The sequence below is a fragment of the Peromyscus eremicus genome, chromosome 8a, assembly GCF_949786415.1.
Source record: "Peromyscus eremicus chromosome 8a, PerEre_H2_v1, whole genome shotgun sequence".
NCBI lineage: Eukaryota > Metazoa > Chordata > Mammalia > Rodentia > Cricetidae > Peromyscus > Peromyscus eremicus.
The window spans coordinates 12,108,704-12,126,358 of record NC_081423.1 but is presented as its reverse complement, the minus strand read 5'-3'; the positions used below and the strand labels follow the sequence as shown (position 1 = coordinate 12,126,358).

At 44.6% G+C, this 17,655-nt stretch overlaps 1 protein-coding gene across 2 annotated transcripts; it reads left to right on the top strand.

Moving 5' to 3' along the window:
- The first annotated feature begins 8,711 nt into the window (after nt 1-8,711).
- On the top strand, nt 8,712-16,971 carry LOC131916696 (prostatic spermine-binding protein-like). Of its 2 annotated transcripts, none has more exons than XM_059270152.1 (4): nt 8,712-8,918; nt 12,620-12,679; nt 12,789-12,894; nt 16,358-16,971. In XM_059270152.1, the coding sequence occupies exons 1-4, from the start codon at nt 8,744-8,746 to the stop codon at nt 16,791-16,793; spliced, it is 777 nt and encodes a 258-aa protein (XP_059126135.1). In that variant the 5' UTR covers nt 8,712-8,743; the 3' UTR covers nt 16,794-16,971. The 2 variants fall into 2 exon arrangements, with proteins under 2 accessions (XP_059126135.1, XP_059126136.1); XM_059270153.1 differs by having other exon boundaries at nt 8,805-8,918; nt 12,554-12,679.
- The last annotated feature ends 684 nt before the right edge of the window (nt 16,972-17,655 follow it).

The window sequence follows — 17,655 nt, the reverse complement described above, 5'->3', positions numbered from 1 at the left end:
TCAATAAGGGTGGGAAACACAGCTGGGGACTGAGCCCTTCTGGTCCCCATCCCAGCCATCAGGGACACAGGTCCTGGTTTTTCTTGTGTCTTTCAAATTCTACCAGCATGTTAGCTTATACCTGTAATCCTAGCACTCGGGAGACTGAGACAGGAGGATTGTCTTGTGTACAATGACAGCCTGAGCTGTTGAGAACCCGACTGGAAACAAAATGGGTGTTAGGGAGATGGGCTCAGTCAATAAAGTTCTTGCCTTGCATACACAAGGACCTGAGTTCAATCCTTAGAATCCGTGCTTAAAAACAAACAAACAAACAAACAAACAAACAAACAAACAAACGACAAGGTAGCCTGCACTTGTAATCCCAGCTCTGGGAAGGCAGAAGAGGAGGATCCTGGCCAGCCTAGCTGAATCGGCAAGCTCCAGGCCAATGAGAAACAGTGTCAAAGAGCAAGATACCTCCTAAGGATGTCCTCCGGTTTCCACATGCTTGCGTGAACACACACACACACGCACACGCACACACACACACACACACACACACACACACACGCACGCACACACACGCACGCACACACACACACACGCGCGCACACCCCCCCCCCCCCAGTGACTTTGTGGCTAATGGAACTTATTTAATTTTGAGACAGTGTTTCATTTTGTAGCCCAATCTGGCCTTAAACATGTGGTAATCCTCCTGTTGCAGCCTTTGGAATACTGGGATTACAGGTATAAACCATCACTTTTTTGTTGTTGTTGTTTTTTTCGAGACAGGGTTTCTCTGTGCAGCTTTGCGCCTTTCCTGGATCTCACTCTGTAGACCAGGCTGGCCTCGAACTTATAAAGATCCCCCTGCCTCTGCCTCCCGAGTGCTGGGATTAAAGGCGTGCGCCACCACTGCCCAGCTAAGCCATCACTTCTTGAACTTTTACTTATTTATTTATTATGAGATAGAGTCTTTTCTATCTCAGGCTGGCCTTGAACTTGCTATGCAACAAAGGATGATCTCGAACTTCTGGTTCTCCTGCTTCCGCCTTCCAAATGCTGGGATCACAGATGTTTATAACCAGATCTGATGTATGCAGTGTTAGAACTTGAACCCAGGGCTTCTTGCATGGTAGGCAAGCACTCTACCAGCTGATTACAACCCCAGCTCTTGGCTTTTCATAGAACTTTCTATTTCAACTCCCTTTTGCTCATTACCAAAATGTCTTTTTCTGTTTTTCTAAACTTTTATTTTTGTTATATGTTTACTAATTTATCTTTTTTTTTTTTTTTTTGACAGTGCCCTAACTGTCCTGGAACTCACTCTGTAGACCAGGTTGGACTCAGACTCACAGAGATCCACCTGCTTCTGCCTCCTCAGTGCTGGGATTAAAGGTGTGCACCACCATGCCCAACACTATTGTGTCTATTTTTATTTATGTGCACAGGTGTGTAGATACTCCTGTGAAAGCAATGGGTAAAAGCAGGCAGAACCTGGAAGGGAGAGGTCTTCCTTTTGTTCCCTCTCCTTTTTTTTAGTACTTTAAAATTTTATACATATATATATTGATCAATTTGTGTGTGCATGTGTGTTTGTTTGGAAGTCAGAGGAAACATTTTGGGAACTGATTCTTTCTTCCCACCATGTGGGTCCCGTGGATCAAAGTCGTTCAGGCTTGGTAGCAAGCAGCTGTATCTGCCCAGTCACTTGCTGGCCCTTCTCTCAGGTGTTTTGGGCACAACTCTGGGAAAATGAGTAAGAGAGTCCGTATGAAAGAGACTAGCATCACCAACTGTTAGTAAGGACAGAGAGTGGAGAATTTACACTCTGGGAGGAACACCACTTTGAGAGCTGGTTGGCAGTTTCTTTCCTTCATGTACCCAGGCTGGCCTTTAAATTGCTGTGTAGCTGAGGTTGACCAATAGCTTCTACCTCCAAAGGTGTGTGCCATCATGCCCTGCTGGCAGTTTGTTTGAAATGTTTTCACTTACTTAAAGTGAAATGAGGTATCAATTTCACTTTAAGAAGAATAAAAGCTTCTGCCCCCAAGAGTTAACAGCCTTCAACAAATAGCCCAAATGTTCATCACTCAGCAAATTATTTAAAAACTGGGTTATAAAATAAAATAAAATAAAACAAAACATATTCCCCCCTCAAAAAAACAAAAACAAAAACAAAAAACCTACAGACTACATATGCTGATTAATCTCTAATGACAACTTAATGAAATCTAGTATCACCAGGGAGATGGGGGACAAGCCTCTGGAGATGATCTTCATCATGTTAATTAATATGGGAAGGATTGCCCACTGTGGGTGGTGCCATTCCCTGGGCATGGGTTTTCCAGTCTATATAATGGAGATAGGGCATTGAGAAGCAGCTTGTATTCATAGCTCTCTGCTTCTTTATGTGGATGGGATTTGACTAGCTGATTCAAATACCTGATGCCTTGACTTCCTCACAATAGACTGTACCTTGATCTCTGAGTGACAATAAACCCTTCTTCCAAGTTGCTTTTGTCAGAGTATTTTGTCACAGCAGCAGGAAAGGTAGGTAGGACACTACTGAGCTACAAAACACAGATGAATTTCAGAAATGCATTATCAAGTGAAGGAATCCAGATGCAAGACTGCCTCCTGGTGACTCCTTTTACATGCATCTTCGAGGTGGCAAAACCAGTCAGCAGTCACAAAAAACAGGTTGGTGGTTGCTTGGAACACAGGATGGGGGACATTGAATGCCTGGGGAAACTTTGGGAGGTAAACTTTTAATGGTAGCAGAGGATATGGGGGGGGGGGGTGCAGATTCACTAAAAGCTGTCTAACTTCACTGTTATCATAGCTACTGTTTTTTGTTTGTTTTGTTTGTTTTTGTTTTTGTCATTTTGACCCAGGGTCTCCCTCTGTAGCTCAGGCTCCTCTTGAGCTCAGCCCCTCCCACTGTGGCCCACTGAGTGCTGGGATTACAGGTGTGTTCACCACACCTGACTCACACATGCTTTTTATTGCTGACAAGTTATAACCTCAATAAAATTGATTAACCCTGAACAGGAAAATACAACTGAGTAATGAAGTCTAAAGAAAGTAGGGCAATTAAGTCCTAGAGGGCTAGACAAAGCCACAAGCCAAACATGAACAGCAGTGTGCAATAAGGCAGAAGACATCGCTCTGTAAAGTTCAGACAGATAAGAGCTCAAACACACGTAAAATAAAAATACCTCATTAAACATAAATGAGAAGAAGTATTGAGGAGGCTACTGTGCTCCACGTGGGATAGTGAAAAGCTCCAGCCCGGTGGAAGGTGGCACAGCACTGCAATGTATACTTTAAGATGGTTTAAATGATCTAGGCATGGGACTTCACACCTGTAATCCCAGTATTTGGGAAGTCGAGGCAGAAGGATTGCCATGAGTTTTAGGCTAGCCTGGGCTACATAGTGACACTGTTTCAAAAAAGAATAAACAAATAAAATTAATTAGATAGAAGCTGGAGCTATGGCCTATTGGCTAAGAGCACTTGTTGCTCTTGCAGAGGACCAAGTCCGGTTCCCAGCACCCACATTCACAACCATTTGTAACTCCAGGGGATCTGATGGCCTAGTCTGACATCTAAGGGCACAAAGCATGCACATATATGTATGCAAAACACTCATACACATAAGATAAAAGTATATTTTAAGTTAATTAAATACAAACTAAGATGAGTTAAATAGTAAATTTTCTTTTTTTAATAATGAATTTACTGGTATGTTTACTACAATAAAAATATATTTGCTAAACTCTCACAATGTATAAATGGAATTGGAGACCTCAGAGTGACTAGGGGCCAGGGACATAAAGTCTATGGGGAGTACAGACTCTTAGGTTTGGAGCCCTAGGAAACAGACCCTGCTCTAAACCTCAACTAGACTCCTGAGCAGGATGGGAGTGGAATTGGGCAGGTTGAAGAGCCCCAGTCATACTCTGTAGAGTCAAATTTTTACTAAGCTCAGTCTTGCCATGGCTCTGTGCTTACCTCTGTCCTAGCTCACTCTCTAGGTCAGTGATTCTAGTCCTTGGCTTAAAGAAATGTAAGGGAAGAGGTAAGGGGTGAGAAGGGGCCTGAGCCTGGCATTTCCTAGCGCATAGCCGCATCTCTGACTTTGTACACTAGAGGGCAGAAACACTTCACAGTATCATGGCCCAAAACATCCTAGGTGGTTGTTCCTAGGCCAAAGTCCCATGCTCTGTGAAATCTCCAATTTCCTGGACAAGTTCAAATTCAGATTCCCTCTCCCATATGGGGCCTCCCAGGGGTCACTGGTCTGCACATGGGCCACCCCAGACTGGTTTGCAGGAGCCAGTCCCTCCTTAAAGGGGGTGGCAAGAATGGATGGAGGGGTTTGGAATATGGGGTTTCTCCAGGAGTAGCTTTAGACTTTGGGGAGCCCAATGTGATATGACAACGGGACCTCTTGCTAAGGGCTTAGTCAGAATGCTAGCACAGTGACATTGCGGGGTTTGCAGTGTGGGCATGTAATAAAACCATCCCTGGCTCTTCTGAAGTCTTTTGATACTGTGGAAAAAGAGGATTCTCGAAAGTTCCTTTGTCTCAATCTGGGTCCTGGAGACCTCTTAAAATCATGTCTTTTCCTCAGAGCTTCTTTAAAGTCTTGCCACCTCCCTGTGGCTCCTGGATCCTCAGGAGCCATGCTACTGTTGCTGACCTTGGGTCTCCTTGCTAGTCCCTTCTGCAGAGCCCAGGATGAATTCTTACACTTGGTCTACAACAATGATTTCCCACGTCCTGATCTGTCAGAGCCAGCTGACAAGTCAACCAGGTAGCTGAGTGGAGGCATGTGGATACTGAGAAGACAGAACAAGAGTCGAAAGGACTGCTAGTCAACGTCAAACAGTGCCTGAGTTTATTTCACAGCCAGCTTACATATAAACTTGAAGGGCAGAAGTAGAACAGTGCATAGCACAAGCTTTCCACCACTATCTACCCTGTCCCTGGGTCAAGGAGCAGGCTGTATCATTTTCTATCTTGATGTACCTCCCAGATGGATGTCAGCAGCCTGAGGCCAGCAGCAGCAGCCTGTGTCTAGCTAGACAGTGTGTTCCTTCCCATGGGCTAATCAGGACTTTCTCACAGCCCTTCAAGGAGACTCTATGGGCTACTCAGGACTTTCTCACAGTCTTGGAGCAAGTAAGTCTGAACTCTATTGACTCAGAATAGACTTCAGATTCAAATTGGAAAACTAAGTCAGTTATGGGCTCCCACAATTCCTCCTTTTTTATTTATTTTAAGACTCCCAGATGATCATGCCTGTCTTAGGTGTTTCCTTACCACACTCCAATCTTACTTGTCATGGGAGCATGAATTCCATAATTCATGTCCTGTCTTAGGTTGAAAGGAGGCAAAGAAAACTTACCTGTCTTTGGTTATCATCCTCTGGTATCATAAATCAAGGGAATATGTGGAGTTTTACTACATGAAGTTCTGAGCCCAATTTTTTTTTTTTTTTTTTTTGGTTTTTCGAGACAGGGTTTCTCTGTGTAGCTTTGCGCCTTTCCTGGAACTCGCTTTGGAGACCAGGCTGGCCTTGAACTCACAGAGATCCGCCTGCCTCTGCCTCCCGAGTGCTGGGATTAAAGGCGTGCGCCACCACCGCCCGGCCGCTGAGCCTAATTTTTATAGCAAGTTCGTAATCAGCTTGAAAACCATAGGCAAATAGATTAATCCTATTAAGACATATATCCCAATAATTATAATATAACTTAAGAGTGAAGTAAATGATTAGCATGATGGAATAGCCTTTTTAAATTGTTCCAACATTTTTTTTAGCTGTTTTAGCCATATCAAAATCTAATTTAGCCTTTTTTATTTTTGTAATCTCTTGATGCAATTTAGCCAAATTTCAAGATTCATTACAATCATGCCAAATTCCTTTAATATGTGCCTTAACTCTTTCCTATCCAACAAAATTTTCATTAGATATAGAAGATGTAATATAAATCCATTCATCATTATCATAACATTTTAAAAGTATTCTAGTTTTAGGCTTTGGAGCTCATCTCCCTAAAATTGTACCATCTCATATAAAGCATTCAATTTATGTTCCATTCTTATATCTATATCTTTTTGTGTTATTCATGTCATAGAAACATTCTTAGATAACTGATTAACAAAACCCACTGTCTGAATGGACTGAGACAAAGCCTTAGTAGTGCATAGTAGAAACAATCATAGTAGTAGCAAGCATGGTAACAAGAGCTGCAATTTCTGCTATAACTAATCCAACAACATGCTCTTATCTATCTAAAGCTTTTTAAATCATTTGTAACCATTTATGATCAAATCATGGATCATTTATATATATTGTCTTTATTATAAAAGAAGGTTGTTTGAACATTATTATATGAGTATGACTGTCTATTTGAGAAATATACTTAGTGAAAATGCAATTAAAACATGATATAGTAAACATAGAACTATTTATAAAAGTACCTCTCCAACTACAAGGACATAGGGCAATGTAACATACGCTAAAACAGTCTCAATCAAAGGACAAACAGGTTTTTTTGTTTTTGTGTTTTTGTTTTTGTTTTTTGAGACAGGGTTTTTCTATATAGTTTTGGTGCCTGTCCTGGATCTCACCCTATAGATCAGGCAGGCCTCAAACTCACAGAGATCCATCTGGCTCTGCCACCCTAGTGCTGGGATTAAAGGCATGCACCACCGATGCCTGGTGACAAATGGGTTTTGATGAACTGGAATGTCCTGTCATTGTCCCCATGGCAGAAGCAAGTTTCCAACATAAGTTTATAAAAATTTTGAGCAATAAGGAATTCTTGAGTGGCAGGTTGATCTAATAGCCGGGTACCATTGACTGCGACCACAATCTCCCTTCCTTCCCAAATCACAGGATGTAACACAGGTGGATCAGGAACACAGGCCCAATAGGTCTCTTACTCTGGCACCTCTGGATGTCCATCAGCAATATCAGGACCAGCATTTCTCTGTTCCATATATCACATTAAACACTCAGGCAGTGAGTGTTTATTTTCTTCCTGTGAAAAACATAAGCATGCCCTCATCCCCACATTAAAACAGTGTTGAGCCTCTTCATTGATTAAAAAAAAAAACCAGCTACTGATCTCAAATGTTTCACACTGATTCAGGTTTTTATATATTCATGCAAATGTAAGTTTTTATTATGATATATGCATACCTATTTATGCATGAAATGTTATACCTATACAATGTTTTAAACTGCTGGAAAGAAACCACAAGAAAAAGGACTTTGATGAAAATTTGCATGTATTCTAAAAAGCAAGAGAAGTCAAAAGACTAAAATTTTAAAAAAATTGTTTATGTCTGGCTGATCCAAAAGAACATGGAAAAAGGCCTAGCCTAAAGATACATGAAAATTACAGAAGGCCAAAGGAGATATAAACTGTACTAACTTCAAAGGAAAACTATAAGATATGTTGGAGATTTAACCACATTAGGTTAATTCTGGTTGGTTTTTAATTCAAAAAATAACTGAAGATTCTGCCTTTTTAATATTTAGAATATATATTATATCCTGAAAAACTAACGCATCAAAAATTTAAAAAAAGGTTAAAAACTTTAAATAAAATCCAGAAGTTATTAGGGGATATTCAATGATTGCAATCTTATTTAAAAATTATCTACTGATGATTTAGAACCTTTAAATAATATTTTAAAGGAGATAATGATCCTAATTCGCCTAGACAATTAACTAAAAAAAAAAAAGACAGGTTCTTTTACAGGTTGAAAGTGTTATTCGGTATCAACAAATACATTACATTGATTACAATCAACCTTGACAAACATATATCCTACCCACTAGACTTACACCTACAGCAATATTATGACAAAACAGTTCTCCTTTATGGCTGCATCTTCCTCTTTCATCAGTTAAAATGTTAAATTCATATTAACAACCTGTAACATGTCTAATACAAAAGAGTCAAATTAAATCTAAAAAATACTTTGGCAAAGAGCCTGAGATTATTAATATGCCATTCACTCAACAACAAATTAATTGGCTATTTCAAAATAATGATTCTTGAGCAATTGCTTTTGCTCAAGTTTTAGGTCAAATTGATAATCATTTTCCTGCTGGTAAATTATTACACTTTGCATAGATACATTCTTTAATTTTCCCTAAAATAATAATACAAATTCCAATAAAAGATGCTGCTTTGATTTTTACTAATGGATCATCTAATAGAAAATCAGCCTATGTAATCAATAAAAAAGGATATATAATCTAGACTACTACTGCTTCAACTCAATTTTTTTGTTGTTGTTGTTGTTTTGTTTTGTTTTTCGAGACAGGGTTTCTCTGTGTAGCTTTGCGCCTTTCCTGGAACTCACTTGGTAGCACAGGCTGGCCTCGAACTCACAGAGATCCGCCTGGCTCTGCCTCCCGAGTGCTGGGATTAAAGGCTTGCGCCACCACCGCCCAGCTCAACTCAAATATTAAAAAAAGAGGAACTGTGGGAGCCCACAGTGACTTAGTTTCCCAATTTGAATCTGAAGTCTATTTGAGTCATTAGAGTTCAGGCTTGCTTGCTCCAGGGCTGTGAGAAAGTCCTGAGTAGCCCATGGGAAGGAACACACTGTCTAGCTAGACACAAGCTGCTGCTGCTGGCCTCAGGCTGCTGACATCCATCTGGGAGGTACATCAAGATAGAAAATGATACAGCCTGCTCCTTGACCCAAGGACAGGGTAAACAATGGTTGAATGCCTGTGCTATGCACTGTTCTACTTCTGCCCTGCAAGTTTGTATATAAGCTGGCTGTGAAATCAACTCAGGCACTGTCCGGCATTGACTGGCCGTCCTCTCGACTCTGTTCTGTCTTCTTCATTGTCTCCACAATCCACAGGCCTCCACACAGCTGCCTGGTCAACTCTGGAGGTGAGGATTGGCTCTAGCTCTCTCTTAATGCCTTCCATTTTGTCTCCCTTTCTTCAGAGACACAAGGCAATCAGAGGTTAAGGGCAGGGTGGAAATCCAGGACATCATCAGGGGTGAGTAGGGTTATGGCTCCTGGGCTTCCTTAGCATGCCCTGGCTGTGCCCACCTCCTGTGGCTTATCTACTTAGAAGATTCACTGATCTTCCTTACCCATGTCTCTTGCTCTTCACTTTGGTCTGAGCTAACCCACTCAGGGCTGGAATGCCCAGGCTTGGGAAGGGCTGATACCCCTCATAAGAGAGGCACATGGGGAGGGACTTTGGGATCAGAAGTGATCATAGAAGCTGGAAGGTCTCTCTTCCAGTTAAGTCTGGTGGCCTTAGGGCCTCTTGGTAGTGACAGAAACTGCTCATGTGAGCTGAGAGCTTTGCAGACCCCAGGTGTGCAGACCCTTTCTTTGGACCTTTGCTCTGCTCCAGAGGCCAACCAGTCCCCTGGGACAGGCCAGATTTTGACTGTCCTCATCAGTGTCCACCTCTAGGGCTCTGCCTTTCTCCTACAGCACCCTAAGGATCTTGGGATCTTGGGTTACTGTTGCCAAGTTTGTCAAATACAAGCACAGTCCCCCAGGTCAATCAAATTGCAGACAAACAGTGAACACTCTTGAAAGGTGTCTTGGCCTGTACAATGTTTAGCATATCCTTATTCTTTAAAAACTGAATATGGGGTACTGAGGAGATAGTTGAGTGAGTAAAAGTGCTTGCTGTGCAGTGTAAGGCCCTAAGTTTGAATTCCCGGCACCCACATAATTCTAGCCCAAATACAAAGCTCCAGGTTCAGTGACCCTGTCTCAAAAAATAAGGTTGGGGAGCAGGCGAGAAGGCCCCACGAGTAAGAGCACTTCCTCCACAAACCTGAGGACCTGAGTTGGGATACCCAGCACTCAGGTTAAAAAAAAAAATCCTGAATGGCTATGAGTATCTATAACCTCAGTATGGGACATGGCAGGCAAAGAGGCAGGCAGATATCAAGAGCGCTTTGGCCAGCCAGGCAGCCCAGGGGAAAACTGGAAGGCCAGTGAGAGACATGTCACCAGGCACTAAGGTAGACAGAGATAAAAGAAGAAACTCTGTGTCCTGCTCTGACCTCTGCATAGTCACATGCATATGTAACATGCATGTGCTCCCACACATGCTCGAACACGTGCATTCATACACACACTTCAGTAATGACAACAGAAGCATATTTTAATTCTGTGCTATGTCTACAGGGTCTCACTATGTAGCCCAGGCTAGCCTTAAGCCTGGATTGTCCATCTCTTCCTCACAAGTGCTGGAGATCACAGACAGGCAACACCACACTCAGCTATAGTTAGACTTTAAAAATGAAACGTTTGGAGCCTGGTTTGTGGTCCAGTCCTGCAATCCCAGGAGGTTGGCACAAGAGGATCACAAATCCAGACCAATCTGGCTACAGAGTCACTTCAAGGTCAACTTGGACAGCTTAGTGGAACTCTGTCTCAAAATATAAAGTAAAAAGAGGATTGGAGCCCGGCATGGAGGCTCATGCCCATAATGTCAGGACTCAGGAGGCTGAGGCAGGAAGGTTTCCACCATGAAGAAGGTCAAGGCCAATCTGTTTAATCTCAATCTGTGAGACCCTGTTTAAAAAACAAGTTAAGTAGGTACATAGATAGATAGATAGATAGATAGATAGATAGATAGATAGATAGATAGATAGATATAGACTGAAAGACAGACTGAAAGACAAACAGAGAGACAAATAGCATATGTCAGGCTCTATTCAACTCTCAGAACTTCCAAATAAGTAGGTGATGGCCTGGAATTACTCTGCAGGTAAGGGTCTTGCTGCCAAGCTTGGCAGTCTGAGGTTGGTCCCTGAGCTTACCCAAGGGAAAGAGAGAACTGACTTCAACAAACTGTTCTCTGACCTCTGCAAGCATGCCATGGCACAAGGTACTCCCCATTCAATAAACAATGTCCAACAAGTAAAAAATCGGTAAATGCCTGGGCTATACTTCCACAAAAATATTATGCATTGGTTATCTAAAATCAAATTGAATTGGATATCCTTTCTGCATTTCCTGTGGAGGCTGGCTGATTTGGGATGCATCTTAGCAAGTACGAACAACAAACCTGGGGTTAAGAATAGTCTAGACGACGTGGAGAGGGGACTTCTCCTCTTTGCTTAGTACAACAGCTGCCAGAGACCTCCAGCTCCCACTGAACAACACCAGGAGAGGAGGTTCTGTCTTGCTGGTCCCAGAGAACGCCCACTGAGGTCAAGGTCCATCTCTGGTCTACTTGCCTGAGCAGAGGGGTCTCACTGTGGCTGGTGCCTCCTTTGGGGTGAAAGGGGAAGAGGCTCCAGATGGGAAACTGTGAGCTGGACAGAGCCTGCAAAAGATTCAAGCTCAGGAGGGTGCTATGGTAGAGTTGGCCACCTCCATACAACTGTCCACCTGGGGCCAGACTTCCTGGGAACTAGAGGATGAGGCATGTGTCCCAGAGAGGTGGAGGCAGAAAGAATCTGTGGGTCCCAAGGAGAGGCTGACACACCAGGGCTAAACCACTTGGTACCTCCTTTTCTTAGGTTATAAAATGGGCACCGTATTGATGCCAGCCTCAGGCTGCCTGGAGAACTGAGGGCTATGTTGAGAACTCTGTCTGCTCAGTTGGTGGGAGCTGCTATGAGCAGTGTGTGGAAGGGATATGCATGGCGCAGGTGTTTTAAGTGAAAACTCTGAAAAGATCTTAGGTAACAACCCATAAAAGGAAGGGCGGTGGGACCTATGCGGCACATTCTCCCAGTACAGACCTGGACCCATTTTTCCCTGAGAAGCCATGAGCAGGATGCATCTGATTTCCCCTCACATATGCTCAGGACTCTGCATATCTCATATGCTGGAGACAATCATATTTCTTGGCTGTAGGAACCTGCTTAGTCTGGATTTATGGAAATCAACAGTGTAACCACATTCTCCCACTTTCAGTTCTGAAACTTCTGTGCCTTGGTGGGATTCAACAGGATGTCCTCTGCAAATGCAGAGGACAGCATGGACTGTGAGGTTCATTTGTTCAAAAGCAGAGATGAGGAACACAAATAGTGTCCCAGGATGTCCCGGATATATACCCATATTCTTGCAGGAAACCCTGCCAAGGGCGGGACTGTGGAGGTCCCACAGGTACAATAGTTAAGTGGTGTCGATATAAAGGAACCACCCAAGGGGCTCAGACCACACAGCACAGGTAAGGAAGGAGCAACAGTCCAGCCTGGTGCAGCAGGAGAGGCCAGAGGGGAAATGGAGGATGGGTTGAGCCAGATAGAGACTGAACCATGAGGGACAGATGGAGGGGTTTGGAACATGGTGTTTCTCCAGGAGTAGCTTTAGACTTTGGGGAGCCCAGTGTGATATGACATCATGGGATCTCTTGCTAAGAGCTGAGTTGGAATGGAAGCACAGTGACATTGGGGGGTTGCAGTGTGGGCATGTGGGGGAAACCATCCCTGGGCCCTTCTGAAGCCTTTAGAGATGTGGAAAAAGAGGGTTCTCAAATGTTCCCTTGTCTCAATCTGGGGTATGGAGGTCCCTTAAATCTGAGTCTTTTCCTCAGAGCCTTTCTGAAGTCTTGTCATCTCCCTGTGGCTCTAAGCACCGGACTTGTGCCCCAAACCCTCAGGAGCCATGCTGCTGTTGCTGACCTTGGCTGTCCTTGCTGGTGCCACCTGCAGAGCCCAGAGTGAGTACCTTACCTCCTTTGTGGCCCTCACCTCCTGTGTCCTGTCCTAGGCATAAGGGCCTCTGAGTGAGAGAGTGGCCCTGAGTGTTTTCTGCCTCACTTTCCCCAGATATACTGGGCAATACAATCGGCAGCTATTTCTACATTCATGGTGAAGAGCAGGGGGAAATCAAGGCCATCCGGATCTTCTATACACTGGCCAGACGCCTCAAGGGGTGAGTAGGGTTCTGGCTCCTTGGCTTCCTGTAGCACTCCCCAGTTGTGCCTGCTCCTGTGGCTTGTCTAGAACCCTCACCTGAGCTAGCCCACTCAGATCTGGAATGCCCAGGCTAGGCCCAGACTAGACAATCCTCAGGGAGGCAGGTGGAGAGGTACCTCCAACTTTATGATTCAGAAAGGATCATAGAGGCTGAAGGGTCTCTCCTCCCATAGTTCTGGTGGTCCTAGTGCTCCTTGGAGGTCACAGGAACTGCTTACATGGTCTGAGAGATGTCCTGGCTTTCACAGGACATGAAATGACCTTCACAGGACATGAAATGATGTGCAGTTCACCCTGCCATTCTGGACCTTTGCTCTGCTCTAGAAAGGCCAGCCATTCCCTAGGGACAGACCAGAGCTTGACTGTCCTCACCAGCTTCTGCCTCATGAGGTCTGCTGTTCTCCTAGAATGCCTCAAAGGCCTTGTGCTATTGTTGCCAAGCTTGTTAAATGCAAGCACAGTCCCCAAGGTTAATAGAATTTCAGATGTGTAGATGGAAGTTTCTCAGTCCTGCCAGGTCCTGCAGGAGCCGTTTTTATAATAATCATTCAGAGGCTTTACATTAATTACAAACTGTTTGGTCAATGGCTCAGGCTTATTGCTAGCTAGCTATTAAATCTTAAATCAACCCATTTCTGTTCATCTATGTATCGCCTTGAGTCTCGTGTCTTTACTGTGTTCTGGTACATCTTGCTCCCTTGGCGGCTTGGAGCATCTCCCCTCACTCTGTCTTTCTTCTCCCTGTATCTCTGCTTTGATTTCCTCCTGGCTATAACCTGTCTTACCACAGGCCAAAGCAGTCTCTTTATTAACCAATGGCAGCAACACATATTCACAGCATACAGAAAGACAGCCCACAGCACAGATGATCAATGGATGTTCTTTTACTGTGTCTCCTGTGTAATACTGAGGTCATCTTAATCCTTTAAACATTTGAAGTTGTGAGACAGGGAGAAGGCTGAGCAGATAAAATGTTTGCTGTGCAAGTGCGAGGCCCTAAGTTTGGGTCCCCAGGACCTGTGTGAAAGCTGAGAACAGCAGCACAAGTCTGTAAACCTAAAGCTGCGGGAGCAGACAGGGAGATCCTGCTGGACTCAGCTGGCCAGAGTCTTACCCAAAATGCAATTCCAGGGTCACTTGGAGACTCTGCCTAGGAAAAATAAGGTGGCATACCTGGAAAAATGGCAGAAAGTAAGCAAGAGTATTTGCTCTGCAAACACGAAGACCTGAGTTGGATTCCCAGAACCCATGCAAAAGGAAGATGGAGGGACTGTGAGTTAAGCACTGGGGCAGCCACAGGAACATCTCAGGAGCTCTTGGGCTGTCATTCTAGCTGCCACACTTAACTTCCGTTCAGTGAGAGACCTTGTCACCAAGCAATAAGGCAGATAGCCAGAGAGAAAGATAGTCAGTGCCCTGCTCTAGCCTCTGCATGCTCAAAACATGCATCACAGACAGACAGACAGACAGACACACACACACACACTCCACCACCACTACAACAACACACACATCACCACACCACACACATCACACACCACAAACATCACATACCACATCACAAGCAAACACACACACACATACCACCACAACACCACACAAACACACCACACACACACACACACACACAAACACACGACACACACACACAGGGACAGTGATCAGGAAAGACACCCAACCCCTAACTTTGGCCTCCACAACACAGGCAAACAGACATGTATACACTGCCAACACACACAATTCAGAACTGACAACATGTTTATACAAATCCCATACCACTTTTGTGGTATTGGAGGTTGAAATCAAGACATACCACTGTGTTTTGTCTATAGCCATCAATTTCATGAGGCAGGGTGTCCCTATGGATCCCAGGCTGGCATTAAGCCTAGAGTCCTCGCTCCTCATCCTCACAACTGCTGGAGAGTCTATGGCCATGCTTTTAAAATCCAATATTGGAGCCTGGCCTGGTGGTGCAGTCCTGTAATCTCAGCTACCTAAGATGCTGATGCTAGACAATATCAAATGTGAGGCCAAATGGTGCTTCAGGGCCCCTCAGGGTCAACCTGGACACCTTAGTAAACCCTGTCTCAGAGTAGAAAGCAGACAGAGGGTTGTAGACCACCATGGTGGCTCATGTAAATAATGTCACAACTCAGGAGGCTGAGGCAGGAGGTTTTCCACCATGAAGAAGTTTAAGGAAATCCTGGCCACAGAGTGAGATCCTGTTTCAAATAAAGTAAAAATGAAAGAAAGAATGGATGGGGAAATGGTACTATGCTTAGTGGCTTACCTAGTACATGAGTGACCCTAGGTTCAGTCTCCAGTACCACTATAGAAGTAAAGGCTGGCAAGATGGCTCTGGCAGGTAAAGGTGCTTGCTGGCCAATCTGACCTGAGTCTGAACCATGGTACCCACACAGTGGAAGGAGAAAACAACATCCAATAGTTCTCCTCTCACCTCCACTAAGGCCTTGGCACATGTGAGCCTGCATGGATAGACATACACAAATACACACACACACACACACACACACACACACACACACACACGTGCACAAAATAAATAATAAATCAATTTCAGTAATAAGCAAATAAACCATGCAACACAAAATCTGCTTACACTGGAAATTACTCCAGTGTAATTATCTTTATAATTAGGGTTATCTGAAATTCTAGTTCAATGGGATATCCTTCAGGCATTTTACCTGTGGTATGATTTGGTATGTATTTTACATTGCAAGAGAAGGAAGTTGGCATTAGCAATAGTGTAGAAGACTTCTTTGCTTGGTAGAACAGCTCCCAGGGCTCTCCTGTTCCCTCCTGACAACACTAGGAGAGATGACCCTGTCTCCCTGGACTCTGCCTGTAAGGTCTGCTGACCTGAGCAGAGGGGTCTCATTGTGGCTGCTGCCTCATTTGGGTCAGACAGGGGAGGAGGCTCCAGATGGGAAACTAATTTGGGCAGACCCTGCAAAAGATTCAGGCTCAGAATGACCTGCAGTGGTAGATCTATCCACCCAGGCACAGATACATGACCTGAGCCAGACTCTATGAGGACCTGTGAGAAGGGTTGTGTGTGGAAGAGGTAGAGGAGGAAGGACTCCAGGCTTCCATATCACAGCTGGGCACCTCTGGAGACTGTATTGTGAACCAGAACGAGGAGAGGGCACACTTATGAGTAAGAACAGGAATTCACCGCCGGGTGGTGGTGGCGGCGGCGGCGCACGCCTTTAATTTCAGCACTTGGGAGGCAGAGCCAGGCGGATCTCTGTGAGTTTGAGGCCAGCCTGGGCTACCAAGTGAGTTCCAGGAAAGGCGCAAAGCTACACAGAGAAACCCTGTCTCGAAAAACCGAAAAAAAAAAAAAAAAAAAAAAGAACAGGAATTCTTGAGGTTGTAATGACTTGATTTGTCTCCAGCATCCAGCTGCAGTTTCAAAATAACTGGAGTGATATCAAAGGAGTCCGTTCAAGCCGTTATGAAGAGTTTCTTCTGAATGATGACGAGTATGTAATAAAGGTTCTTGGCACTGTGGGATTGTGCCTGAACTCCCTGACCTTCATTACCAACAAGGGGACTGAGTTTTCCTTTGGTAAAAAAAAAGGACGTCCAATTGTAGAGAGTGGAGGTCCAGACCAGCATCTACAGACTGTCAATGGGATGCACTCACCTGTCTGCCTCCAAGGGATCGGCTTCAAATGGACCTATAACACAGTGATGCGTCCAGGAGAACCAGTGCCCATCTCTAACACTAACAAAGTGAAGGAAGATATCAAAGACAAATACAAAGTTGAAGACGATGATGATGATGATGATGATGATGATGAGGATGATCATAACATTGATGAGGAGTAGAAAGATGAGAAAAGGTAGTAGAGAGCTCAGATCTCAGTCCTGTATCGCCACATCGTATGACCTCCTCTCAGCCAAGCTCACCCATCTGGAGGGACCAGTGTACCAGGTGACCCTGGGCTGGAGGAGGCAAAGCCTCAAAGACCCTGTATCTCTGTCCAATAAACTCTGTGCATCCATATGAGCCTGAGTGGTCCTTGTCACCAAATGGGGTGGTTTGAGGTCCCCCAGAGCCTCCTGTACCTCTTCACTTTTTGGACCTACACCCGTGCACTGAGTTAGGGTTTACACAGAAAGACCCTTGGTCAACTCAGCAGGCCTGAGGTCCCCAGAACGAGGCCAGCATCCAGCCCTGCCTGTCTTAAAGCCACACAGGGCCTGCAGGAAGAGCTCAATGTGTGTTGACCAAGCTGACGGGGCCTCGCTTTGCAGTGGTCCCATGTAACTGTATTGAGCAGGTGCCATTGTCTCCTATTCCTCTCCAGACCCTCCCATTCTCCAGCCACCTCTTCCCTTCCCTTCTCCTGTCCTGGTCACTATCCTCCCTCACAAAGCTAGGCTGCCTGTGTAAGTGGTAAGTTGTTACCACTCATTTTCATATGTGGTGCACTCAGAGTTCATCAGTTACAGACAAGCAGGAGGTACTGAGCCCCTCTCTCCCTAGCTAGGAGCAGGAAAGTTCCAGGCTGTCTGCTATGTGACTGTACCCAGGGCCATTTAAGGGGCCATCTCAAGCCCCAAATTATTCATCAGATAAGGCTCTGTGTCCTAAACCAGTAGGACAGGAAACTGGGGATGGGCCAAGTCCTAGCCTATGGGAGAAGAGGACAGGAGTTTCCCAAGACTGGAGGACTTTAAGAACCAT

What these genes read in the sequence shown, in the direction of transcription:
- LOC131916696 (XM_059270152.1), top strand. Translation starts at nt 8,744, where the DNA reads ATGCCTGTGCTATGCACTGTTCTACTTCTGCCCTGCAAGTTTGTATAT. An exon ending in CTGCCTGGTCAACTCTGGAG is followed by an intron (nt 8,919 to 12,619) that starts GTGAGGATTGGC and finishes CCAAACCCTCAG; the next exon opens with GAGCCATGCTGCTGTTGCTG. An exon ending in CTGGCCAGACGCCTCAAGGG is followed by an intron (nt 12,895 to 16,357) that starts GTGAGTAGGGTT and finishes ATTTGTCTCCAG; the next exon opens with CATCCAGCTGCAGTTTCAAA.